A 27,342-nucleotide genomic window follows, 5' to 3' on the forward strand; every position below is an offset into this window, starting at 1 on the left:
GCCTTGTGCTTTATGTAAGAGAAAGACTGGCAATCAAGCCGAGTGACGTCTGAGGCAGATGAAGAGTGACTTAAACAGAAGACAGAGGGGAAAATTAAACAACAAAAAGTAATCAGGAGACTCAAACAAAGATCTTCAATCTGTTTGGTTTTATAACTACTTCAGTGTTTTGTTATTATTTTCAACTTTGATTGCTGAATTATTTTGTCTCCACTTCACTAAGAAAACATTATAGCATGAGTAATTAATTCAATTCAGTTTATTTTGTATAGCCCAGAATCACAAATTACAAAATTGCCTCAGAGGGCTTTACAATCTGTACACATGCGACAACCTCTGTCCTTCCCTCACATCGGCACAGGAAAAACTCCCCTAAAAAAACCCTTTAACAGGGAGAAAAAAGGAAGAACCTATGGGAGAACGACAGAGGAGGGATCCTTCTCCCAGGATGGACAGAATGCAATAGATGTCATGTGTACAGAATGAACAGCATAACAGAGATACAACACATTCAATGTATATGACATAAATGATTCATATAATAAGACTACTTATAATAACAGCAGCAATTATTATAGTAGAATTATAATTATGAAAATAGGGATAGTAATGTGATTAATAATAATAATCGAAGTAGCAGTGGGTGTCAGTCGGCTCACAGCAGGAGGCACGACTACGGTCCAGGTACCACAACGATTCATGGAAACCTGCAGAGCGAGAAAGCAAAAAGGGCTTCAGGGTGGAAGTAAAGCTAAAATGCTTAATGGTACAGGTAATAGTAATAGTAATGTGACTAGTAATAATAATGGTGGTAGCAGTCGGTGTCAGCAGGGCCGTAGCAGGATGCACGACCACGGTCCAGGTACAGCCACGATTTATAGAAGCCTGCGAAGCGAGAAAGCACAAAGACTCCAGGGTAGAAGCAAGTCAATAAGCGTAATAGTACAGGCAATAATAATAGTAATGTGACTAATAATGATAGTGGTAGTAGTAGTGGGTGTCAGCAGGGCCTCAGCAGGTGGCACGATGACAGTCCAAATATAACCCCGATTCCTGGTAACCTGCGAGGCGAGAAAGCACAAGAACTCCGGGGAAGAAGCAAAATCAGTAATGTGCATAAATCGGAGATTAATACATAAAGAGGGAGTGAGAGAAGAGGAGAGAGGAGCTCAGTGTATTCTAAGTAGTCCCCCGGCTGTCTAGGCATATAGCAGCATATCTAGGGGCTGGACCAAGGCGAACCTGAACCAGCCCTAACTATAAGCGCTATCAAAAAGGAAGGTCTTAAGCCTGCTCTTAAAAGTGGTGAGTGTGTCTGCCCCCGGACTGAAACTGGAACCTGGTTCCACAGAAGAGGAGCCTGATAACTGAAGGCTCTGGCTCCCATCCTACTTTTATATACTCTAGGAACCACAAGTAACCCTGCATTGATTGAGCGCAGCTTTCTAGTTGGGTAATATGGAACTATAAGTTCCTTAAGATAAGACGGTGCCTGGCCAGTTAGAGCTTTGTAGGTAAGTAAAATAATTTTAAATTCTATTCTTGATTTAACAGGGAGCCAGTGCAGAGAAGCTAATACTGGAGTAATATGATCTCTTTTCTTAGTTTTTGTTAGAACACATGCTGCAGCATTCTGGATCAACTGTAAAGATCTAAGAGACCTATTAGAGCAGCCTGATAATAAGGAGTTACAGTAATCTAGTCTAGAGGTAACAAATGCATGAACTAGTTTTTCTGCATCGCTTTGAGACAGGATTTGCCTGATTTTCGCAATGTTACGTAAATGAAAAAAGAGTTAAAAGACAGATCCTGATCAAAGATAACTCCAAGGTTCTTAACGGTAGTGCTGGATGCTAGAGCAATGCCATCTAGAGAAACTATATCGTTAGATAATTGATTTCGAAGGTGATCTGGGCCTAGTAGGATAACTTCTGTTTTTTCAGAGTTTAACATTAAGAAGTTACAGGTCATCCAGGTTTTTATGTCCATAAGACATGCTTGAAGTTTAGAGAACTGGTTAGTTTCATCTGGCTTAATTGATAGACATAACTGGGTATCATCTGCATAACAATGAAAGTTTACTGAGTGTTTTGTGATAATATTCCCCAAGGGAAGCATATATAAGGTAAATAAAATAGGTCCAAGAACAGACCCCTGTGGAACTCCGTGACTGACCCTGGTTTTCATCGAGCTTTCATTGTTTACATATACAAACTGAGATTGGTCTGATAAATACGACTTAAACCAGCTAAGTGCGGTTCCTTTAATGCCATTAGATGCTCCAATCTCTGTAATAGGATTTGGTGATCAATGGTATCAAATGCAGCACTAAGGTCTAGCAATACAAGTACAGAGACAAGTCCTTTGTCTGACGCTATTAGAAGGTCATTGGTCATTTTCACCAGTGCCAGATCTGTGCTATGATTCACTCTAAATCCTGACTGAAAATCCTCAAATAAACTATTGTTATGCATAAAGTCACAGAGCTGATTTGCTACTGCTTTCTCAAGGATCTTAGAGAGGAACGGAAGGTTGGATATAGGTCTATAGTTAGCCAACACCTCTGGATCAAGAGTAGGTTTCTTAAGAAGAGGTTTAATTACAGCTAGTTTGAAGGCCTGTGGTACATGGCCCGTTAGTAAAGACAGACAATTATTGTTCCTTTATTTTAAAGTTAACAAAATTCAATGAGTCAAATCTCCTTTTCACAACAAGCAGCTGCTCATAGTATTTACAAATTAAAAATCCTGTTTTTAGTTTTTCTTTGCACATATAGAAGGTTCTTTAACCAAACAGTTTCTCGGGGTTATGTAAGCTCCCCCGTGACTGTAGCTGAAACTTTCCTGAGCTCAGCACCAGCGTCGGCAGCATCTCTTCCACTGAGACAGCGGGTTCTTGTTTCCGACTCCAATCAGCAGAGTTAATCGTAAACGCAGAGCGGAATGTGCAGCAAAGTTATTTATTAATGTGTGAACTGAATACATAACCCAAAGGATGTTGGGAAAGGAAATAATGCTAATGTAGATTTTCCAGCTAAATGTCATGACCTCACAGCCCTTTATGACCGGCCAGTGAACTTAAAAACAGCAGTGAGCCTTTCTATGTTCTCCTCCACGGCTGTGTTTTAGACAGACGCTCCCCATTACTGCATTATTAATATCAAATTGAAATATCTCTGGGTCATTGCAATCGGATAATGCCTGACCAAATAAAAGTACAGCTGCAAATCCATCCCAAATGCATTGAGGACAGATTGTGAGGTGGTCTAGTGGGCACCACATGGAATAAGTGTAAATGGAATTGCATTTTCAATCCTCTTACAACAACATCTACAACAGCATTGGCACTTTTACTTAAAGATACTACGAGTTACTTTTATTTTGTGTTGCTTTTGGCGGCCCCTGTAGACAAAAGTGGTAGTGTTTTTGAGCACCAACCTATCATTTTACTGCAGCAATGTCTGACAGTTTGCTACCTGTAGTTCTGGTTCTGGTTTTCCTGTGCGTCCCTTCCCTCTAGCAGGCACAGCAATACGGCATCCAGTACTTTCTACAGATTCTGATCAGCGGTCTGTCTTCATTTTCTCATAAAGCGTCTTTGTTCCGTTTTCTTAACATACCAGCTCGCTGAATGTCAGTTTTAAGTTAGGTAAAACACTAGAGCTACACAATGCTATGTGAATACATTGTGTAAAAGGATCTAAAGCCTCTGCAGGTTCGTAACAGGTTGAATGCAGATCAGACAGCCTTTGTCAGCAGCAAAAGAGATCGGCCAGTCAGGACTTTGATATTCAGGTTTTCAAAGAAACATGAGACAACCAAAGACACAACAAAGAGCTAAAACCACCTGCCTGCTCACGAAATAGCAGGTGCAAAAAAAAAAAGCACAATCATTAACTGAATATGATCCGTCTTTGTAGCAGTTAAAGCATCCCATTCTGTATGTCATCGCCGAATCAATGACTGCTCCACCTTTTGGTTCAAATCACCAAACACAATGAATCAGATTCTCCTAACAGTCATTTTTGTCTGACTACAACCGCCTTAAAAAGCTTTACTATTTTTCCAAGTATAATATTTTTTCCTTTAAAACACACAAAATATGGATTTCCCCTCCTGGTTTTATGTCAAAATTGTATCAAATTATTATTAATGCACGTTTACTTGAGCCATCAACTTTAAAAAAACGTTGTTATTGTTATAAACAAGTTTAAAGGTTTTATTTATTTTACATGTTCAACATGTTTGCCACTATATTCAATGCATTTTGAACATCCATCACTAAATAAATATAAACAAAAATATGAATCAGAAAGTCTGAAACTTTGACATTTACTTATGGTAACACTTACATTTTTGAAAGAGAATTATATAAGAGTTATGGGCTTGAAAAGATTGACATTTTGCAATTGAATTAAAGGCAAAGAACATGCAGATTAGTTATTTTCTCACCTTTACAAAGTGTTTTATGTGAACTTCTGTTGAAGTTTCATATATTGGTATCACATACGTGTTTCATGTAATATATTATGATTCATGTTTTTTATGTTTAAGTCTGTATATTTTAGTTTCCCTTCAGGGACAATAAAGTTCAGATTGAGAGTTTGCAAAAAAAGCATTTGTCAGGTAGATGGACGCAGCCACTCTATTTAACATGTACAAGACAGAATGTAAACTTATTAGAGAGAAACGCGGCCTTTCCTTTTGTGCCGATGCCTGAATGACACCATACTGTAGGTTTTTCAGACATTCAAATGAATCATGTCAGTGAGAATCCAGAGTGAGTCACGCTCTAGTTTGTCCCTTTGGCTCTTTTGCATACTGCAGCTGGTTTACCTGGTTCTGTTTGTCAATACTACAGCGACCGACTACAGACGCTCACACCCCTGCAAAGCAATGGCAGCTTGGAGCTCCCTGAATGTTTCCTAAAATGTTTTTTTCCCCTTCTTTAGGTTTCTTCTGAACCTGTGAGGGGCACATTAAAACCAGCAGTGTGTATTTTGTTTGTGATGTATCCAGGTTTACTTCACCCAGGATGAATTGAATTCTATCATGGGATACAAACGACGGTGGCAAACAAGAGGCCCATTCTGCGGCAAGAATGTGCAACTCCTCCGTCATCTCGGCTGTGGATCAGTAATGTGATGCACATGCTCTCTTTAGGAGCACCACATGAGACGAGCCGTGTGGTTTCACGTGCGCTCAGGAGACAGAGAGTGTTTGGTGTTTAGGTCATCGATCCGGGTCAGTGTCGGATCCGGGCCGCTGAGCAGTTTTCCCCTCCTGGATGATGAAGGAGTGCATCAGCAGGTTTATCTGAAGGGATTGTTGTCACACAGTGTCAGTTTTTATTTACACAAACACACACTCTCTGTAGCTCGAGACTTATTGATTAGATGATGTTAATACACACATTTCAGTGTTTTTGTTTGCTCCATCTACAGTTTAGTCTTTAACTAAAGTGAAAGGTCTCTCTCCTGACCGGGTCACACGACTGACTATAAATCTATCAAAGCTGGAAACACATGTTCACTTTTGTGAGGAGTTCAAACACCACACACAGCAGATATCGGATTAAAAAAGTACGATATTTGACACAAAGTTACTACATTACAACCATAGACTGTATAGAAGAAGTGGACACACATTGTCGACACACACTGTTTTGTGGTCTCGGGTTCATCATTTTAGTTGTTGCCATCTTTGTTTGTTTCGACACAAGACGGTTGAGCAAGTACAACTGAACGCTGAATAAGATATTTTCTTGACCAAAATGTTACAATTTGACTTTCATGAACTGAAATGCTGATAATGCTGTGGTAGCGACCTGTCAATCACAAGGTAGCCCTGCCCTAAAGCTTTATGGTCTATTTGACTCTAAATCGACTATAATTTACTGGATGAACATCATGCTGTATTGAAGAAGACCTGAAACTATAGATTGAGACCATAAACTCATGTTTACAATGTTGACTGAGGTCTCTTAATAAATCAAGAGATAAAGTAGTGTCATTTTCTCATAGACTTCTACACAACCAGACTTCTCTTATCAACCGGGGGAGTCGCTCAGAAAAAAAAAAGCTTGAGGCACATCCGCATTGGCTTCACTTTTCAGAGCCGGAGGTTGGTGCCTGCATACAACTATTTTCTAGCTACTTTAGCTTTAAGTATGATTTCTCTGAAACATACTATTATATTGGGTTTTTTTGCAGAATATATTTATCGTATTCTGCTGTTTTATATGTGTATGTGACAAATAAATGAACGATCGCATGATTCTCCTGGCTGATATAAATATCAAAACGCAGACGGACCCCTTATTGAAAACCCCTTGGGGCAGCTCTTCTTGCTACAGTGACAGGTATAATTGGTATTACATGACAGGACGGGCCGGAGCTAGCTGGTTAGCATTCTCATTTTTAGTAGATATCTCTTCAACTCAATAGATGTCTATGACATGACATCATCACAGTAAGCTCTTCACATTGTGTTGATGTTAGCTCATTTAAACGAAAATTCTGTCCGGATCGGACATATATATATAAGTTTTATATCACGTTTCGCTTTCATTTAACTTGCCGTATTATTTATTGATCCATTCAGTTAGACAGTATTTCATAATCTGTTTGTGGTTATCCAAATATTCATTCACGTCTTTGACTAAAAAGACACAGGCTCCACTTCTCCACCATGAACTTAGGAAAAACATGAAGGAGGTGACTAATTCATAAGCCCATTGTTGCTGCTCTCGAGCATCCTTTCAAAAGCAAATGATGCACTTGTTTATGTAAGACTTTAAAAATGTCAAGTACTTTCAAATGTTTGATTAGTTCATGCAGGTGGACTGCTTTTTATCAGAGCACAGACAAGGCTTAGTCATACATTATTTTATAAACAAAGAGCTACTCTGAGCGCAGAAATGACGAATTAGCTTTTGCTAAATCTTTATTCAATTCAATTTATTTTGTATAACCCAAAATCACAAATTTCCTATTCAGTTATTTTGCAGAGAATCAGGGGAGAATATCGATCGCTAAACATGAAGCTACAGTCAGCAGCTGTTTAGCATAAAGACTGAAAATAGGTGGAAACGGCTTGGCTCTGTCCACAGGTAACAGAATCAGAAACGGCACCTCTATTTTATTTTGAAAGTCTGATTTACTTGAAATTATAGAATTTTAAGTTAATAGGCTTAATTTAAATATATACTAAAGATCACATTTGAAACTGGCCGTGTTTTCTTTGTGTCTGTATTTGTGATGACATCGATGCTGAATGGCTCCTGGCCAAACAATGAGAGCGAGAACAACTGTAGTCACAACAAACTACTTCATTCATCAGTCACTACTCTCGTTTGACAACTTTAAGCTATTACTCCATGATACATGTGCAATGTAGTGGCAGGTTTTTTTTTTCTAATTTTTGAGAAATACTCTTTGGCTGAACTGTGATGAAAGGTCACAACCGCTGCACTATTGGACTGAATAAATACTGTACAAAAGTGTCTTTTTATGAAAGTAATTTAAGGTTATCGACTGCTGAATTCATTCACAGACAACCCAACAAGATATTGCCACTACCTGCTCAGAAATATTGGCTCCAGCCACTTAGATTATGCTGAAATCTTCTCAAACAGAAAGAAATTATCTCTGAGCTACGGGTGGTGCTGTTATTTTCACTCATTCCCGTTTTCTCCACGTGTCTCTGAAATGAAATGCATGGGTTGAACGTGTGTTTGGGTTTTGGTGCTAAACTTGTCTGAAGGCTCCGGCAGCCAAAAAAGCAGGTGGTCCTCCCACAGAGGCTGCACCTGCAGGTCAGAGCCCGTCTCCCCCCGCAGGCTTCTTTCTGGATGTTACATAACATAACTGGATGAGAGGGAGGAGAGCAGCCAAAATGCATGAGCTTCAAACCTTTTTCTGAGGGAGATGAGTTAATAAAAACAGGCATTTTACCCAAAGCTGGCCTTGCATCCTCTTACAGGAAGAGTTGTCCTGATTTTGTCATTAATTATAAGAGGGATAATTGATTAAGCAGTTTTCGTTTTAACAATTATTTTAACAAAGATTTTAAAGTGATTTTTTTTATGCAAATCAATGGAAATTAGGATTGAGTGCTTTGTTAGGTCATACATCGTTCAATCAGATATTTAAATCATAACTTTTCCAGTTTTTATATGGTTGCCTATATGTGTGTGTGTGTGTGATATTTTTTATTATTGAATTTTTACTATACTATACTCTAAACTAATCGTTTCAGCTCCAATCAAAATTTAAAAAAAATACAGTTGAATGTACAAATAAAGTGAGAAAAAAAGTGTGAATATTCCACAAAGCAAGCCTTAAAAAAAAAAAATACGTTTTTTAAACTCGTCGTATCCTGACACAAATTTTGTATAAACATATCTCAATGGAGATCCCCAACATTTCCTGTTGAAATACTGAAAGTGAAAATAAAGCAGATCTAAAAAAAAACAAAATCACACATTATCACTTCTTGTGGCTCCGTATCATTGGACGTCACTGTGTAATAAGTGTGTCTGTACTCCTACACACACAAACACACACACACGCACGCATGCATGCATGCAAACACACACACATACACACACACATTATGTAAATGTTCCAGTCATGTTCCCAGGGAAATGTGCACTGATCATCACCACTTGCTGCTTCAGGCCTGCACCTGCTCCCTGTTTCTCATCTCCAGAGCCTTTCCTCACTAACTCTGGCATGGCAGACGGGCTCATTAATATTAAACTCTGGGATGCAGCCTGACTCTTGCCAGCTCTCTGAAGTCCAGCTACAGCAACATCCTATAATGCCCAGCGGACATGAAGTTGTTTATCTGAATTAAAAACGCTCTGCTTCATGACGCAGCATTTCGTTGTTTGACATTCATCTCAAACTGTGATAAACATTTGAAGGGCCAACATCGACTCCTTGGCAGCATCGCTGCAGCGAATGTACTTCCTGTTGGCTGGGAGTATGCAGCGCATCCATCAAATTAACACACGAAAGCCAGCTAACCAGACTAAATCTGGAAAAATGACAAGTAAGGAAAAGATTCTGTCTAAAAAACAGATCTACCTCTCTGTTTTTTAACATTCATAGCTGTAGGGATTGACAGAAAATCAATCTACTATTATTTTGAAGCAAAAACTTAAATCATTCACTGCTTCCAGCTTTTCAAATGTGAAGATTTGCAGCTTGTCTTCCTCATACACGAAAGTAAGCTGAATACTTTGTGGTTTTGGACTCTTGGTCTAATTAAACAATCAATCTGAAAACCTCCCTTTGACTTGAGGGAAATCAGTTTGGATATTTTTCACTATTTTCTGACATTTGATAGACGGACTAATAATCCAGGAAATAATGACTGATTGACAATGAAAAAAATAATAATATTCAACTATTTAAAGACAGCAAATCCTCCTACGTCACATCAATATTGATTAGTAGTAGAAACAGAGCTCTTGGCTCGCTAAACTGATGAAGCCTATTGGATAAGTGGGCGAAACATTTTCAAGACGTTACTGAGCCAATCCCCTTAAATTGATGTTTAGATAAATAAATAAGTTGTTTCACAGAATTTTTAAATTAAGAATGCATTTTTAAAAACAAAAAACAGAGGCTTTTTAAAGTATAATTGTATATTTCTGCTCCCCTGTAAAGGCAGACTATAGTTACTACTAAGGTAAAGTGAGTAAAATATGATGCTACAACTAAATTTATTTCTATTGTACTGTAATGTGTTTATAATGTAAAAGGTAAATGCAGATTCCTCACTTTTGTTTGAACTTGTTAGCCACGCCACCACTTTGGTCCTGACTAAAATATCTCAACAACTATTGGATGGATTGCAGTGACATTTGGTTCAGACATTCATATTCCCAGGGGATGATTTGTAATAACTTTGGTGACACCCTGACTTTTCAACAAGCACCATCATCAGGTTTAAAATTTGTCTGATATCTTGGATTATGACCAAATAGCTACAGAGCTGTACTTGATGTTCAGTGCCAATGGGCTAAATGTGACCATGCTATCATTCTAAATTAAGTACATAGTATTAAGTAACAATAAACATTATAAATGCCAACCATCAGCATGTTATTATTGTCATTGTGAGCATGTTAGCATTCTGATGGTAGCTCAACTGCTGTCCCCCATACATAGAGGAAGTGAAGTAACATTCTGTGAAAAGCTTTTATTTACTGATAAACAGCCTTTAAGTATATGCTGTATGCGACAGATACATTACTCTGAGTTTGCTCTAAACTCCCAGAATCCCACCTCATCTCTGTAATCCTCCCCAGTAGCTCATCGCGTCCGTGAGTACACGAGAGGTGTTGTGTAACTTTCCCAGCTCAAAGCGTTTGTGATAGACACTCAAACTCATCCTGCTCACTGGACTGCAGGGCTGCACACATGCACGCGTACAGGGTTATAAAAGGATCCCATGCACATACACACGCATACAGACCGCCTCTTATGACCTCATACAATAAGCTTTCATCAAGGAATTGGCAGATAATGACATCTCTAGCGGAGAGATTATGAGTCAGGGTCAAAGGAAGCGGGGACATCGTATGATCCGACCTTTTAAGTGTGATGTAATGTGTGTCATTACCGTCGTTTCTGATCTGTAAAAGGAAAAAAAGAAAAAAGCAGGGAACTTCTGAGAATTATATGCAAGTGAGAGGGGAACGAGTGTCTCTATTTTTATATATTATATTTTCCATCCTGCTCTGTCCTTGGGGGTAGGCAGGCCAGATGCCCTGCTATAATCCAAGCAAAGCGCGGTGTCCTCATTACCGACAGAAATGAAGGCGTCACATTTTTAATAGTATAAAACCTCCATCCCTCTCATCTATTGGTGCATTTAGTGTCGCTCCTTTTGTGGTGTTCAAAGTGGGTCAGTTTCTTCGCTGTAACTCTGACCTCTGTTGTTTTACCGATATCACACATGTGATATTTGGCGGTGTTCTCTGTAAGTTCTCTGCTCTCTAAAGATAAATGGATGACACAGAGAGTGACAGAGGAGATTTGTGACTGCTCTTATCTTGTCCAACTCATTTAAGCGAGCGTCTCCCAAGAGGCTGAGATGATATCGCAAAGTGAGGAAGCATTAATGGCTTTGCTGCTAAATAAACTGGCAAAAAGAACCACAAAATAAAGTATCTTCTGCTCATTATGTCAAGTTTTTAATTAAAAGAAATCCTGTTCGCGGTAAATTATTTGGCCAATTTTACTTTTCAACTGTTCCCTTGTCTTTATATTACTGGGATATTTCGGGGTCGTGCACCTCTCTGTCGACGTCATGTGTGACTCAACATTTCACATTCAGGATCACACGGTTCTTAAGACGACTAAGGCGGCCCGGCTTGCTTCTATTTACGTCGGTGATAAGCTCCTCCACGTCTAGAAATCCATCCTCACCTAGTGGGTGACCCCCGAGACAGAGACTCGGTGTGTCTCTTTGACTTCCCTGAAATTGTGCAAATTCTACAGAGAGAGACATGACAAGAGATACTTGTCTTCCATTAGATTTTCATGGGAACAAACAGCCTTGACTTTAACAGTAAAAGAGCTGATCCGACACACACGAGACAGATCCTTGACTCAACATGACCTGCTGCTAATCATATTAAAGACAGCAGCAGGTGAGCCTGTTCGCAGACTGACCTACTGTACAGACGGCGTGATCTCAATCCCTCGCCTTCATCGCTCATCGGCCATTTGTCCTTCACATCTACAGAGCTGACTTCCGCAGCATAGGCTCAGGTCTGTAGGAGACAGCAGATAAGGGTTCAGCCCATGCAATTAATTTCTACACTCTCATCTGCTTAAATAGGGAGAGCTGTGTTCTATGAAAGCACAATGCGGGATCAGCTTAGGCTGCAAACGCAAACTTAAGCACAATTTAAAACAAGACAAAGCCACTCTGTATATTTAATTTGGGGTTGCTTTCCAGATCAGGGTTCTTAGTAAGACAGCATTTAATTGTATTCTACATGAGGTCTGCAACAAACCATTATATTTCCCTGTAATTAAATGTCCTTTAATGAATTTTATTTTATATTTAGTAATTGATAAATGTTCTAGTTTTAATGATTGAATTGTTTACTTTTACTCTAAAATGCTGATTTCAGAGCCCAGGGATTTCATCTTGCTTGTTTAATTAAGTTTACAAAGATACAAAATAAAAAATAAATAAATACATACATACATAAAAAAATATATAAAATAAAAATGGAACCAGGGGATATTAATTTTGGCTTGATAAATAACATAAAATCTTTAACATGTCATTGTTCGCACTCTGAACTAATTTAAATTACATGCAAATCTGTCGGGTCATAGTGTTGTCCCATGTTATTCATGTGCTTTGGCCTCATCATGAAACACTTTATTCCTATCAAAAAAAGTCCCTGCAGTCTTTTATCAAGTTACACGATACCAATCTGTGTTTATTTTTACTTTGCCTGTGAACTGTGTCATCCCGTGTTGTTCAAGGTGATGAGCAGGCTGAAAAAATATGTTTGTTGGCGGAGCTGCTTCATTTCCACACAGGGCTGCAGATAGAAGATGACTCAGTGAAAGCTTTAGAGAGGAAGCCCAGTTCTGCTGTACAGTATTAGCATTAGCACATCTGTAAACTCTCTTTGACCTCTTTGTGGTTTTCAAATTTAACTAATGGGGGAGCAGTTCGTGGTTGATGTGGAGTTGGTAGTTCAGCAGCTTGGCAGGAATCTGTGCTTCAGAAGCTTTGGATTGTGTTCACAGAGACAATCAGCGTTCTCTGTGAGACCTTAATGTCAGAATCGAGACAGAAATTCTGGATTATCGGTTAACATCTTAAAAGATACACTTCTACTTGATTTTGTCACCCATATGTATGTGCTATTTCTATTTAACTATTTCTAACCGAGAGCAGCTGAACCAGTGGAAACAAAGACATCTTTAGTACATGTGGAAACCTTCTGAAAAGTTAAGCCAATGTGGATTTTCTCTAATGGCCATCAGGGGGCGACTCCTCCAGTTGCAAAAAGAAGTCGGATTGTATGGAAGTCAATGAGAAAATGACCCAACATCACCCTTTCAGTGTGTTTTCATTCCATGAAAGTTAATTGTAAGCTTTTCAGTTCGGCTCAAAATGTCTTATTTAGTATTCAGTTGTACTTAGCTTCACACTTTAAAATGACTTCTGGTAAAAAAAAACAAGAGGGCGAAAGTTCGAAAACAAAGATGGCAACGTTTATAAACTAAGATAGCGACGGTCAAAAAACAAGATGGCGATGATCAGAAAACCAAATTGGCGAAGGTCAAAAACAAAGATTGCCACGTTCAAAAACTAAGATGGCGACAGCCAAAAACCAAGATGGCGACGACGAAAATGCTGAACTCGAGGCTTCAAAACTGTAGTCCACAAACCAATTGGACACGTCACGGTGACTACTTCCACTTATTATATAGAGTCTATGCTTTAACACAGTATTTGCTCAACATTTCATTGCCTTTTTGTTTTAGCTCATCTGCACTCAAAGGGTAGACAAAACAACAAACACCAGAAGATACAACGCAACAGTGACACAGCAAAAATACCAATTAGTTTGAAAAGATTGATTTTGTTGCCTCTGCCAGCGTTGATTCAGCAACACTGAGGCTGTGCCTCTTTTCATGTTGCAAGCTTAAGAAATAGATTTATCACAAGCTATTATCTATGTTAAATCAAATACAGTTCGGTTGTAGTCCACTTTTCCAGCTCCCAAAGCTAAATCATGACTCAAAGCAGCACCTCTCTGTGTGATAAACGGCCACGACTTATTAATGACGCTGCTGTTGCTCCTGAGTGTCAACCCCTGACTGACCTTGCTCTTCATCACATAGCACTCATTGTGTGTGATGGCAATCGGGGACGTCAGTGAGTAGGACTAAGCGGGTTATTCTACCCCCCTAAACTATTTAGGGACATTAAATAAAAGGAGGTGGAGGAGGCTGATGAGCATCATTTGTGCGGCGGTGACCAATTAAAAAGCTGACTTTAAAAACACCTCACTGTCTGTTCACTTGGATTCCTCAGGTGGTTTTCCATGTCATGGAGACTGGTTTCCCCCCCTCCGGCGGGACTCCCATGCTCACTGTAACCACACACCTGCTTTTTGTTTTGTACGAGGCTCTCCAGGTAGATGAAAGAACCAATGAGAGTGGGGGAGGGGGTGAAGGGGGGGTGAATCGAGGAAGAGAAGCAGGTGCGTCACAGATATTTGGTTTCAGCTATTTGGTCGCAGCGCAGGCAGGGCGATAAGAGGAAAAGAAACAGCAGAGGGAAAGAGGGAAGTGCAGCAGGGAAACTTATTTGCCTATGAATCGAAATACTTTTCCGACCAGAGCTGCAGTGAGAGACGTTTGAGAAAAAAAAAAAAAGGAGACGGGGAGGGAGGTGTATTTACAGGAGGACCATATCTCTCTCGTGCACTCAATCACCTGGATACTCTGCAGCAGACAGACGTTCATTCATCAGAAGCTCGGTCGCAAATACAATCAAATCACTTAGGAGGACATGAAGACCGGCAAGAGATCCTTCATAGGTAGGAGCTCCCTTTAATTCACTGTGTGGTGGATGAATGTGCAGCCTCTCAGAGACACAGCGGAGGAGGATGCACCTTGAGACGTGCAACTTTTTTCTCTCTTGCTGGTTAACATTCTTGTCTAGCTCAACCCTTGAAATATTGTCCTGGTTTCTTTCTTTTTGCCTATTCAATCATGAGACTCTTGTATCTCTGAGACTGTTTATTAACTACTCAGCTCCCTCCTCCTTTCTGCGTAGCTCCTCTGCTTGCTTCGACGTCATTGCCACTGCTTGAGATTGCATTTTTGGCTGCACAAACAACTACATGGCAAATTCTAAAAGGCATCATCCAGCACTCCTCGGTCTGTCCTTGCCTTGTCCTGGTTAATTTTGCATCGTCCGGCGGCAGAGACTCTCCCCTCCTCCCCGCTGCTCCTCATCTCATTTGTCACCTTAGAGGATAAAAGCTAATGCCGAGCCTCAGCATTTTAACACAGGGCTGAAAGACCAGATGATTTTAACGTTAAGGGATGGATAAAAAAATAAAAGGTTTTGGTCCCATGATACAGATCAAGCCCCTAAATATTGAAGCATAAGTTCAACATTTTGGGAAATGTGTATCTTGCACAGAAATAAATGAGAAATTTAAAACTCATCTCATGTCTGTACAGTAGATACGAAGCTATAGCTGGCAGATGGTCAGCTTAGCTTAGCATAAATACTCAAAAACAAGGAGAAACAGCGAGTCTCGCTCTGTCCAAAGGTAGTAAAATGCCAGCACCTTTAAATCCCTATAATTACAGATCATATCTCCTTTGTTTCTTCTGTCCCGCTGTTTTTATGGTAACCTCACTGTGACGACAAGGAAGTTACAGTGCTCGGCCAAGTAATCGTCCAGCGCATAACCAAGCCGTAAAACCAAAACTTTTAACACTTTGGTCTTTTTGTAGATATTTCTACTGTACTGTACGTTTCCATTTTTTTATGCTAAGCTAAGCAAACCAGTTGCTAGCAGCAGCTTCAAATTGACTGTACAGGAGCCTATTTCCAAAAATATCAGACCTTTCCTTTAAGGCTGTCCCCAAACCAAACCTGGATGTGTTTTAGGGTGTTAGCCATGTAAACTTTGCTTCACTCATTGCGGTCTGGAAAAGCTCAGTAGGTATCTGTTTGGATTAGGGGCACCTAGCTGGAAATCCCACTGAAATACCCAGGGAGAAATCTGTTCCCAAATGAACTCTAAGGAGGACGACCACAGCTAATTTTCGAGCATCCGCATCTTGTTTAGTCGTCATTGACAGGATTCCAGACATAATGTGACTGTTTCAAATTGGTAAAAACAATGATGCACGTTGTCATCATCTACATCAATTTCCATGCATCATTAAGTAGTTTGGTTTTCAGCTGCCACACTCCATCGATTCTCAATGGATGTTTTCCGGATTAATATATCTGGCAGCGGTGGCTGACCTCATGAGGTTCGAGCTGGATTTGCGAGGCCATCAAAACTGGATCAAACAAATAACCTCCTGCTATGGAGGGCAATAGTGATCTTCAAATGTTATTTCCCCAAGCGTCACTTTCATGTGATCACAATGCAGGCCAGAAACAGGAACTGCATTCAATAACGGAAGTCACTACCTCTGTCCACTGATTCATGATATTTGGCCAACATGGGTGGTGCAGTTAGTGAATGACCGTCTGGCGCTCTGAATGAAAATGGCTTTGCTGTCTTTAAAAATAAAATCTGCTTCCTTTTTACTGAACTGTTTCAGTAACACACAGGAAACTTGCTTGTATAGAGTCACATGCAGCACCAGAGTAACATGATGTTGGATCAGGACGTAGCTCATCTCACCATGGTGGCAGTAATTATAGCAGGAATAGCAGTCACATTAATATATTTAATAGCGGCTTTGCGGTTCCAAGCAGGCAGAACATCCCATTTGCTTGGCAGCAAATTAAAGTAATGCTTCATTTGGAATAATTTAGCAGCAGTGTGTGTCTGAGTCATCACATAAGAGAGCAAACATTTCTTCCCTCTTTTTTTTAATCTGATGAAGGCAGCGTATGAGCATCCATTTAATCCCCCGTGGAGAATGGAGAAAAACAACTTCTCACGTCCTCTCTGGGAACTCAGGAGGGAAGCGAAGACGAAAGCGTTATTCTAACTCTTCAGCTTTGTTAGACACAAATGTGCTCCCACTCACTGGGGCTTGAGGCCGCACCGCAACACTGTCAGACCGAGCCGTAACCTCCGGTCTGCCTCTCAGCGGTTCTGTGTGTGAGTGATGCTCTGCTCTGTTCTCGGGTGAGAACTTGTGGCATGACTGTGTGGGTGAGAAACACACAAGGCCGCGACAGCTACTCAGAGCGGGTCAACGAGACCCACGTTGTAATTAGAGATCCTCCGTCCTCATTAGCCGACAGCCTTCCTGCCGGCCCTGCTGTTGGTCGGTGAGGAACTTTGTTTGTATTGACTCATCCATCCACCTTCTGCTGCCTCCTACCCGCCACATTGAAGGCAAGGCAGCGAGAAGAACAGCTTCTCGTGTATTACGTTTGAGTCACAGTTAAGCGTTCGATTTTCTGACAAATAAGTACTATGAAAAACCCTGAAGGATCATTTAACATCACTTACAACTGTTGTGAAGGTATTTCCAGAAGCCTTCAAGAAGTTATTCTGAACATCTGAGTGAGAAAATATTCCATCCATCGCACGATAACAAAGATTTTCCCATGTTGCATCTCCTTTTATTATTTTAAACAAAGAAGGTAGCTGAAAAAGTTGTAGTGGTAAACCGTCAGAGATCAGCGATAAAATGATTCTCAGTCTGGTCTGTAACATTTATGTTACGCCCCCTTGGTGGCTCGGAGTAGAAGGACGTAACATAATGCACCAGGTTGAGCAAGTGAGGGTGTAGTCACACAAAACCAGGACCCAATATGAATTAAAGAAAGTATTTATTTACAGAAAAGCAACACAGGGATCAAAGAGGACTGTCAGTGGCACCAAAGAAAAGAACATCAATAAACCCACCCCCATTGACAGGTGCTAAGCACCCAAAAGTACAGCGGGTGGTGCTCACTCTAATCTGGGGTTTTAACAAAAGGTAAACCTACGTGCATGCAATATGTATACCCAGGGTATCTTACCTATCCTCGTTTGTCCCTGTGCGCACAACAAAGAATTAACACAAGACAAAACAAAAGTAGGCTGCTAAAGTAAATGGTTTTAACAAAGGTGTTTTAACTAAAGACTCATCAATGAACCATCAAAACCAAGCAAAATCAACCAGAGCTCAACCAGAGCTCTGCCACAGCTCAACCCAAAAAGCAACAACCTTCTCTAACACAAATGCCGGGACCGGGTGAAGAGGGGCAGGCTTAATAACCTGATTAGGCTTCCCCGTGATCTGACATACATGACACGTACGGCAAAACATAGACACATCTCGCTTCAAGTTTCATAGCGATCATCAGCAAAAAAAAGGTTCCCAAAAAAAAATTACTTTACACCATGTGCTCAGCACTTAATAGCAGAAAGACACAGTTAGAGACTAACTGGTGAACAGACTGGAGCATTAAGGATCTAAAGATACAGACATTTCCCTCAGGAGTTGGTAGAGACCAAAAATGGAGCAAAAAAGGGAGAATATTGGACAGAAACACGACTCCAGATGAATGATAATGTTGCTCCGTAACTGCTGGATGTGCAGATAAGCCAGTGTTTGCTAACCTTTAAAATCAGAGTGGAGAAGAAGTTAGAGCATCTATAGCAGTACATGCAGATGAACGTCCGCCGGATGACGAGACTGAATCGGACCTCAGCCACATTGTATGGAAATTAAGTTTTAGCTCGCTCATATACAAATTCACACTTTTATTCCTATTTCTCCATATTGCTTTATTATCAAGGCAACTCACGCATCAACCTGCAGTACAAGAAAGAGCCTATAATCATTATTGCACACAAGTGGTATCACACTGAGGCTGGGGAGTTGTGATCGATGGCCCCCCATGGAGGGTTGGAAAGGCTTCTACCAGACCTGTTGGCAGGCGACTCACGAGTAGAAGTGCTGCCTGTCTGCTCAGGATCAGTCACACGGTTGGATGGAGCGACGAAAAGTATTTGCAGCTATTGTGAAGGTTTATCATTTATCATAACAGGAAAGACCATTAATCACACTGACGTGCATGTGAGATTCGTTTCACACTTCATGTAGAAAAAAGGGGGAACTACCTCCTCAACCAGATGCGTTTTTGCTCCGCATCACCTGACTTTCTGTTCCATCACAACAGAAACAATGCAAATCAAAACACACAGAAGTGGCATGACGCTGTTCGACGGGAACTGCCCGAGTCGTGTTTGTCCTTCGACATGTTACCAGATGATGACGTGACACTTGAATAATTCAAGCCGGGTGAGAGGTGTCGCTGTCTTGAAATGGGATCTGGTGAGTTTCTATGTGTAAACTGAGCTGAGGCTGAGTAGGACATGATACGCTGCTGGCGTTCTCTACACCAGCTAGTTTCTGTTTGAACCCATGCCACAGATAAGACACTTCCTCTTTCCCCGGTACAAGAACGACTGGTCCTGTAATGTCTCACTTCTCTAAATCATGCGGGACTGTCACATGCCACAACTGAGAACAAAAACCCAGTAGTTTCCCTTTGACAGATGAATGAATCTCAGAGGACTGAAGCACATGTTTTTTTTTTTTACAGTGGTGGAACAAGTAGTCGGATCCTTTACTTAAATTAAAGTCCTAACAGTCGATTTATTCATTATTGCTTAATTTTTGTTAATCCAATATGCCTTTGAAAATGACAAACATTTGCTGAGGATTTGATAGTTTTGTTTGTGGGATTTGATAATAAACAAAATATCTTTGGGTTTTCAAAGGTTGGCTGGACATAAATGTGACATCTGATGACGTCCACTTAGGCTTTAAGAAATTATTTAGTATTTTTCCCTATTTGTTTAGACAAAAGGATTAACCAATTCATTGAAAATGCAAATTCAGCAGATTAATTGGGAATGTAAATATGGAAAATAACCATCACCAGTGTGAGAATAGTCAAAAGTCCTGCTTTCCAATTATTACTCAAGTAAAGTATGCAAGTGTTATCAGCAAAATGACATTATCAAATATAAAAAAGTAAAAGCACTCATGAATAAAAAGAGAAATACTCCTGCGATTGTTTAACTACTATTATTTCTACTACATTACTTAGTCAGTGTGAGGCTTGTTAAACTATTTGATATGCTGTTAGAGAGATCATATTTTGTATGTAAAACATGAATCTCTGTATCTGTAAAGCAACTAAAGCAGTTAATAATTGTAGTGGGTTAGTACAAGTACAATATTTCTTTGATTTACATTGAAGTCAAAGTGGATAAAACACTAACAGACACTCATTCAAAAGCCATCATAGCTCTGAGACTTATCAAGCAATGATTTAATAAGCAGTCACCAAATACCCTGCTCTTAAAAATTGCTACCACTCACTGGAAACTTTTCTCTGTGGCTGGCTCTCCTCCCCAAGCAGTATAGCTATCTGCATTATGGCACAGTTATGTAACTTAAGGGGTCAGTGGAGCACATCTGTGGCAGCTGGACTGATCACTGCTTTGGCTTAGACCAGCATGATGTAATGTGCGATTTCTCCGAATTTATATAATGCTGCCGTGCCAAGTCATCTTTATAACCTTGACCTGGCCGGCCGCTGAGATCGACCAATTATTTAGAATACAAAGCACGCGGCCATTTGTGGAAACTGCATGGATTTGAAATAGGCGGGTTATGCCATGGCGTTATTGTTTCATTTTCTTTTTGCAGTTTAAAGCATGTGTGTGGAGTACCGGGGTCAGAAACTGCATCAGTTGCAGGCAGAAGCTTAAATGCAGCAATCTTGACATAGATTTTTCTCCCATGTCCTTTCAAAATAAAACGACTGCGGGGAGCAGCCAAATGAAGCACATTTAATACCAAAATAAAAAGTGTGATTGAAGTTGTTTGGCCCCTTATCTTAAGAACTTGACTTTAATCTTTTTTGTGTGGATGATTACAGCCGTTTTGTTCTTTCCATTGAGAGAAAATGGTGAAGAGGAGGAGTGCTTCTTCTTCTTCTTCTTCTTCTTCTTCTTCTTCTTCTTCTTCTTCTTCTTCTTCTTCTTCTTCTTCTTCTTCTTCTTCTTCTTCTTCTTCTTCTTCTCACCGCCTCCTCATCTGCGGTGAGCTCTCCTCGTCATCTCCCTGCTTCTGCATGCAAAATATGGCTGCAGCGGAATCCCGTGATGTCACGCAGTTGCCGTGGTAACTCAGGTGACGTGAGCTAAAAAAAAAAACAAAGGGGGCGTTACCTTAAAAAAAAAAAAAAAAGTACGACGCGCTCCGTATATATAAACTAGCTGGCTCGAGCAGTGTGGGAAGCAGCGGCATTTCAGAGCGGCACGCGGCAGGTTGAGCTCCTCTGGTTTTCACGGTCGTGACACGGCAATAAGTAACGGTTGAAGGATCACGCGGGGACTATTATTGTTTATCCTTTTCTGCTTCCTGTTCTTTTTACTGGATATTTTGTCTATCGGTAACCATGGCGGTGACTGAAGCTGGATGTGATCTAACTTACTGCAAGATGAGGGGGATTGTCACCGTCCTCACCGGTGAGCGACTGAAACAAACATCACGACTCCTGTCCATCGCTGTGGCTGCTTATGTATCGATGCGTTTCTTACACGTATCGATTAGTAAGACGCACAGCTGTCCAGATATGAGTTTATCCTATTTGTAAAGTGCGTTTTTTTTGTTATACCTTTACAGAATTTTGTAGAAATGTCAGAAGAAAATGATAAGAAATGAGACTTAAATTCTCATAGGTGGGGATTTTGCGGCGCTATAAGAATCTAGGATGGAAAATTCTTTGTTGGCATCTGAATGAGTGACCCAAGTGCTTGCATAACCTATAAGCCCGCAGCATTAGAGGTCCATCCGAGCACAGCACGCAAGCCTATTCCCTACAACAGGATATTTAGAACAGCGGATTACAGCTCCAACCTTGATATTACCTTCCCTAACAGGAGAGAACAAATATTTGCATCAATGTGTGGTGAATGATAATCAGACACTGGCATTAATTATTTCCATTCTCTCTCTCTCTCTCTCTCTCTCTCTCTCTCTCTTTGCAGCTTTCATCAAGGAGAGAAAAATGGGGTTGAATGACTTCATCCAGAGGCTGGTGTCTACCCCACATATCTGCCAACAGTGAGTGTTTCTATTCAAAATATAATCCTATGTGTCAGATGTGGATGGAAAGTTGGCGTTTAATTGAGTCACAAGCCTAGGGGTTATCTCTGGGTCAGGCCTGGCTCTTGTATTTATTAAGATCATTAGCCCGGCTCATGGGCAGTGTGCGCCGGCCAATCCAATCAGCCACCTGAATTTGGCAGGACATCCTGTGAAAAGCATAATCTGGGTCCAAGGAGCCACGGCACGAATAGTCCTTTCATGACGAACAACCTCTCCACTGCCTAATCACCTTTCCTGACAAATCCCTTCTGTCCCCTAGACGGGGATCAACCGGTAATTCCGTTATTACATGATACGTGGTCCCATCGCAAATCCTGGACTCTCAATTCTGAGTCTGGTGCTGTGGAGAAAGGAGAAAAAAAAACGGTCCCCTTTAGATAGACCAGAAGAACAGGGGCGTCTGATCTGGACCGCCGAGTCCTGCAGAGCCCACTTAAACATCTCGTCATGGGTCAGCGGCTTAAGCTTTTTTTCCAGACAGGTTGGGATGTCCCATGTTTGATGGCTGCGGCCTGAACTTGACACGAGTCTGGATGGTTCAGACGGTCAATAACAGCCCTTCAGGGAGTGTCCAGCTCAGCTTTCCAGTCACACAAACCGCTTTACATCCTGTGATCTGGGTCATATTCTAAAAGTGTCATAGCTGATATCTAGATTCATCTCATAACCAGCTCTGTGTTTGTTTGTTTTTTCCAGTGTTGAAGTTAACAACTTCCTGAAGATCGATGAGAATCAAAACGAGGAGGGTGAAGATGACGAACTTCCTGAAAGTCTGGTAAGCAGACGCTGTTTCCTGACTATTCGACTCGCTTTCTTTCCAAAATATGTCAATGTACTTATACATTTACTCCTTTCATTTCTTCCAGATGTGCCTAAATTCCCGAAGTTCACTGGCTGAGGACACTCAGTAAGTTACCACATAAATGTCTTCATTTTAAATGTAGTACATATTGTAAAACATGGACACCTTCCCTGTGTTTCAATAAAACAAACCCTAATCATCCGTTTGCCTCTGTTCATCAGGATCAAACCCTGTGATTTTGACTACCTCAAAATCATCGGCAAAGGCAGCTTCGGAAAGGTGAGTCCCACAAACCTATCTTTTGTATAACCAACATTTCTTATCTGCTCACGTCTTGTCCCCGCTGCGACACCGTCACTGATGCAAATGTTTTCTCTGTTAAAAGGTTCTGCTGGCTCGGCACAAGGAGTCCACCAAATATTACGCAGTCAAAGTGCTGCAAAAGAAAATGATCATGAAGAAGAAAGAGGTACGTTTTCATGTCACGTTGCGTACTACTGCTTAAATTCCAGACATTGCCATGTACAAACCTCAATCGATACTAACTTTTATATATTCCCTCCAGCAAAAGCATATCATGGCTGAGCGCAGCGTGCTGATGAAGAACATCAAGCATCCCTTCCTGGTGGGGCTGCACTACTCCTTCCAGACTACTGACAAGCTCTACTTTGTACTTGATTACGTCAACGGTGGGGAGGTAAGTTAAGATCTAATAACACCCAGAAACAAGGTCGGAATGTGGGAGTATATGAAGCTGACAGATGTGTGTCTATTTTTCCCCTTCCAGCTGTTCTACCATCTCCAGAGAGAGAGGATCTTCCTGGAGCCCAGAGCCAGGTTCTACGCTGCTGAAATCGCAAGTGCACTTGGCTACCTCCACTCCCTGCACATTGTGTACAGGTAATGAGCGATCATACGTCGCCCCCTTGTGGACATTTGTATAACTGTTCTGAACTTAACGGAAGGAGGAAGTTTATGGGAGAAGTTTTGAGGTCACTTCTTGAAAAAAACCCTGTTTTCTTCTTCTTAACAGGGACCTGAAGCCTGAAAACATCCTGTTAGACTCTCAGGGACACATTGTCCTCACAGACTTTGGCCTCTGCAAAGAAGGCCTCACAGACAACGGAACAACGACAACATTCTGTGGGACGCCAGAGGTACAATACAAATCTCTATACTTTCATACTTCCTTACAATCAATACAGAAACCAAATAATTATTATTGTCAGACCTGGGTTGACTCCTTCTTGTTGCTTTCCTCTCAGTACTTGGCCCCTGAGGTTCTCCAGAAGCAGGCGTACGACCGCACCGTGGACTGGTGGTGTCTGGGATCTGTGCTCTACGAGATGCTCTACGGACTTGTAAGTGAAATCTGTGACTCTAGAGCTCTCAGTGCAACTCCGCAGCTTGTTTATGTGTCCAAGAAACTTAATTTGTTGTCAATGCTTTTGCTTTACAGCCCCCGTTCTACAGCCGCAACACAGCCGAGATGTACAACAACATCCTGCACAAGTCTCCCGTGCTCAAGCCCAACGTGTCGAACTCAGGCCGGGAGCTGCTGGAGGGGCTCCTGCAGAAGGACCGCACCAAGAGGCTGGGAGTGAAGGATGACTTTGTGAGTGCGCACAGCTAGAGCCCAAAGCACATTTGACACAGAGACCTGTAAGAGATCCCTGATGCTTGTTTACATGTCAGTCCGTTAATCTAGAACTTTCGTTTCCCCTCCAGCTTGAACTCAAGTTCCATTCCTTCTTCTCGCCGATCAACTGGGAGGACCTGATGGCCAAGAAGATCACGCCACCATTCATTCCCTCAGTGGTGAGTTGAAACTCAAGGCCGCAACTGATGGCTTTTCGTCATTTTGTCTATATAGTAAGATAAAGGGGAAAATGCCTACAATTTCCCAGAGCCCTATGTTATGTCCTCAACTTGTCAGTTAAACCAAAGGTCCAAAAGCAAAAATATTGAATTTGCAATCATATACGGCTGCAATTAGTCTTTAAAATGCCCATCACAGTTTCCCAGAACCCATCGTGATGTCATGACCAACAGTCCAAAACAACAACATAATATGTTAAGTATCACAGGAGACGTTGGAACCAGAAAAAAAAAAGCTAGAACAATTGAGTTATTGCCAGTTATTCTTAAAAATAACCCATTGTCAAAATTGTTGCAGATTAATCTATCCATGTCAAACGATTAATTGATTAACTGTTTCACTGGAACCAGCGTGGTTCCTTGGCATTTGTGCATGATCAAAGACTTAAAGAATCAACCAATTACCCAAATACAGTAGAATAATTCATGACGCTACTAATCTATTACTGTCTTGACAGTTTATTCTTCGACTACACGTCTAATTCATGACCTTCTCTCTTGATTTCACAGAGCGGCCCCACAGACCTGCGACACTTCGACCCCGAGTTTACCCACATGCCCGTCTCCTCCTCTTTGTGCAACGACACGCTGACCGTGACCAGCAGCGTCAAGGAGGCGGCCGGAGCGTTCCCGGGCTTTTCCTACGGTCCTCCGTCAGGCCACTCCTTCATGTGAGCGCCAGCAGCTCTACCTGGGAACTCACAAGAGACCGGACACAAGTTGGATTGAGTCTTATTTTTGAACAGAGGGTCCACACAGGAGCAGCCTGTTTTTTTTTCAGGGGACGTTACAAAGCCTGATAAGAGGATCTAACTGACTGGGAGTGTGGGGGGGGGGGGGGGGCAGATCCTGAGGGATCTTGTGCATGAAAAGTATGCAGAGTGGGACTACCATGTTACAACAACACCCGGCCCTACTCTTCTGCCTCAACCACCCAAAACTATAATACATGTGTGCCAAGTATGGATGCACTCTGGGTTCGTAAAACATCACTCTCACAGCTACTGATAAGGTGACATGAAGAGAAGTGCCTGAGGTTCCGAAAAGGCAGTTTGGACAGCAGCAGCAGCAGCAGCAGCAGCGTTTGGCAAGAGCTGGCTTTATCAAAAAACATAAAAACTTCTTTGGACTTTTGACCAAGGCGCTAGCCGTTAAGGTTGATGCCTTCATTACATGTCTACGTATGTTTAAAAAACTGTTTATGTTACTTCCATGCGAATGCTCAATTGCACTTGAGGAAACAAGGGTCAAGAAAAGTGAAACAATTGGCTTTTAGAGCATCAGCAACTTTGGTTTAGACGGCTTCATATCTTTCCGCTCCTCGGTTCATATCTCCGCTTTGGAAAAAAGTGGCATTTCAATATTTGAAGCAAATTAATGGTGCTTGGACCAAACAGTTAGCTATGGCAAGCTTTAGCACAAACATTTTTACTGACCGGTTTGTCCTCAAAAAAACTCAAGATCAAGGTTTTACTGTACTGTGTAGAAGAAGAAAAGTTACATATATTTTATTGCAAAACCAAACGGTTTTCCTTGTTTTAATAAGTACAAACATTCATTCTTTACTTCTCAGAACGTTCTGCATATATTAGTAAATTATTTTCTAAATGTTTCCATATATATAAATATGAACACACCAGTGGCTGTGTTCATCTATATCTGCTGTTTATGAAAGATGTCTCTTATTGATCAGTAGAGTGCGAACAGAGTTCAACCAGCAATAACAGGCCCACATCCATGATAGCATTTACTGTAAATCAAACTCCTTTTAAATTCAAGTAATTGCTGTTTTATGGTAAACACTCCAGACAAACTACAGAATCTGATTAGAACTGTTTGTTTTTGTATTTATGCATCATGTAGTGAGGAACTGTGAATGTCATATGCCTGTCCAAGGCGGCCTGATCCATATTTAGTGTATGTACATATCTCTTTTCCCTAAACACCTTGGTCCCTCATCTAGGAAATAATCTGTAGAAAAACGCTTCATTAATTTGAAGAAAGAACCACTAGGTGGCGCAGGTGCTGGCTTTTCACTGTCAGTGTTAAGACACCGGCCTACTGCATTAAATGGTTCTGAAAGTGCAATAAAATCCTGTTAACTCCAAAATATTGATCATTTAATCTCTTTTAACAGACATGTAAATTGTAATTTATGATCTGATATCCATTAAGTTATTAAGAGAGGATCTTGACTCGCACAGAGATTGTTCATGATTTTGTTTTGCCGCAGTCTCCACATTTTAGGCGTTTGCATACAGAGTGGATTTTCATGCCTGCTGAAAATAAAAGAATAAATAAGACAACACACAGTTCTAGATCATTTCCTTCCATATTTGGAAGCATAACTTTTTGTTTTGTATTTTGTATGTATATTTATTATCATGCCACTGCTACTGTATAAAAGAATATAATTTACATGATCAACAGAAATATTGAGTTGTGTAATCTGTGTCAGAAATGGCGAATAAATTCTCTAAAATCAAGGGAAGTTGGCTGTTTTTGTTTGTTATGCTGCTGATACTTCTTTTATCCTACTTTTTATATATATATATATGTCAATTATTTAATGGTGTTGCTTGTGATTGTTGAATAGATTTGATATTTTTAATTCACATCCGCAAAGTAAAAAATGTCAAATAAATGTACAATGTACAATATTTCCCTCTGAATTATAGTGGGGTAGAAGTATAAAATAGAAATGCTTCAGCAAAGTTAAAACACTTCAAAATTGCACTAGCCTACAGAACTTCAGTTAATGTACTTAGATACGTTA

At 40.7% G+C, this 27,342-nt stretch overlaps 1 protein-coding gene across 2 annotated transcripts; it reads left to right on the forward strand.

The window, feature by feature from the left end:
• The first annotated feature begins 18,995 nt into the window (after nt 1-18,995).
• On the forward strand, nt 18,996-27,046 carry si:ch211-195b13.1 (STKc_SGK domain-containing protein). Of its 2 annotated transcripts, none has more exons than XM_054605763.1 (13): nt 18,996-19,033; nt 21,766-21,841; nt 22,583-22,661; nt 22,753-22,793; nt 22,910-22,967; nt 23,074-23,157; nt 23,254-23,385; nt 23,476-23,588; nt 23,722-23,845; nt 23,954-24,049; nt 24,148-24,303; nt 24,417-24,506; nt 25,077-27,046. In XM_054605763.1, exons 1-13 carry the CDS (start codon nt 19,024-19,026, stop codon nt 25,239-25,241), a joined length of 1,224 nt encoding a protein of 407 aa, XP_054461738.1. In that variant the 5' UTR covers nt 18,996-19,023; the 3' UTR covers nt 25,242-27,046. The 2 variants fall into 2 exon arrangements, with proteins under 2 accessions (XP_054461738.1, XP_054461737.1); XM_054605762.1 differs by lacking the exon at nt 18,996-19,033 and adding an exon at nt 20,998-21,243.
• Nucleotides 27,047-27,342: the final 296 nt, after the last annotated feature.

The sequence above is a fragment of the Anoplopoma fimbria genome, chromosome 10, assembly GCF_027596085.1.
Source record: "Anoplopoma fimbria isolate UVic2021 breed Golden Eagle Sablefish chromosome 10, Afim_UVic_2022, whole genome shotgun sequence".
Lineage (NCBI taxonomy): Eukaryota > Metazoa > Chordata > Actinopteri > Perciformes > Anoplopomatidae > Anoplopoma > Anoplopoma fimbria.

Bases quoted from the DNA above. Each gene is read 5' to 3' on its own strand.
- si:ch211-195b13.1 (XM_054605762.1), top strand. From the start codon at position 21,174: ATGGCGGTGACTGAAGCTGGATGTGATCTAACTTACTGCAAGATGAGG. The intron at 23,589-23,721 runs GTAATGAGCGAT...TCTTCTTAACAG, and splicing joins TCCCTGCACATTGTGTACAG to GGACCTGAAGCCTGAAAACA. The intron at 24,507-25,076 runs GTGAGTTGAAAC...TTGATTTCACAG, and splicing joins CACCATTCATTCCCTCAGTG to AGCGGCCCCACAGACCTGCG.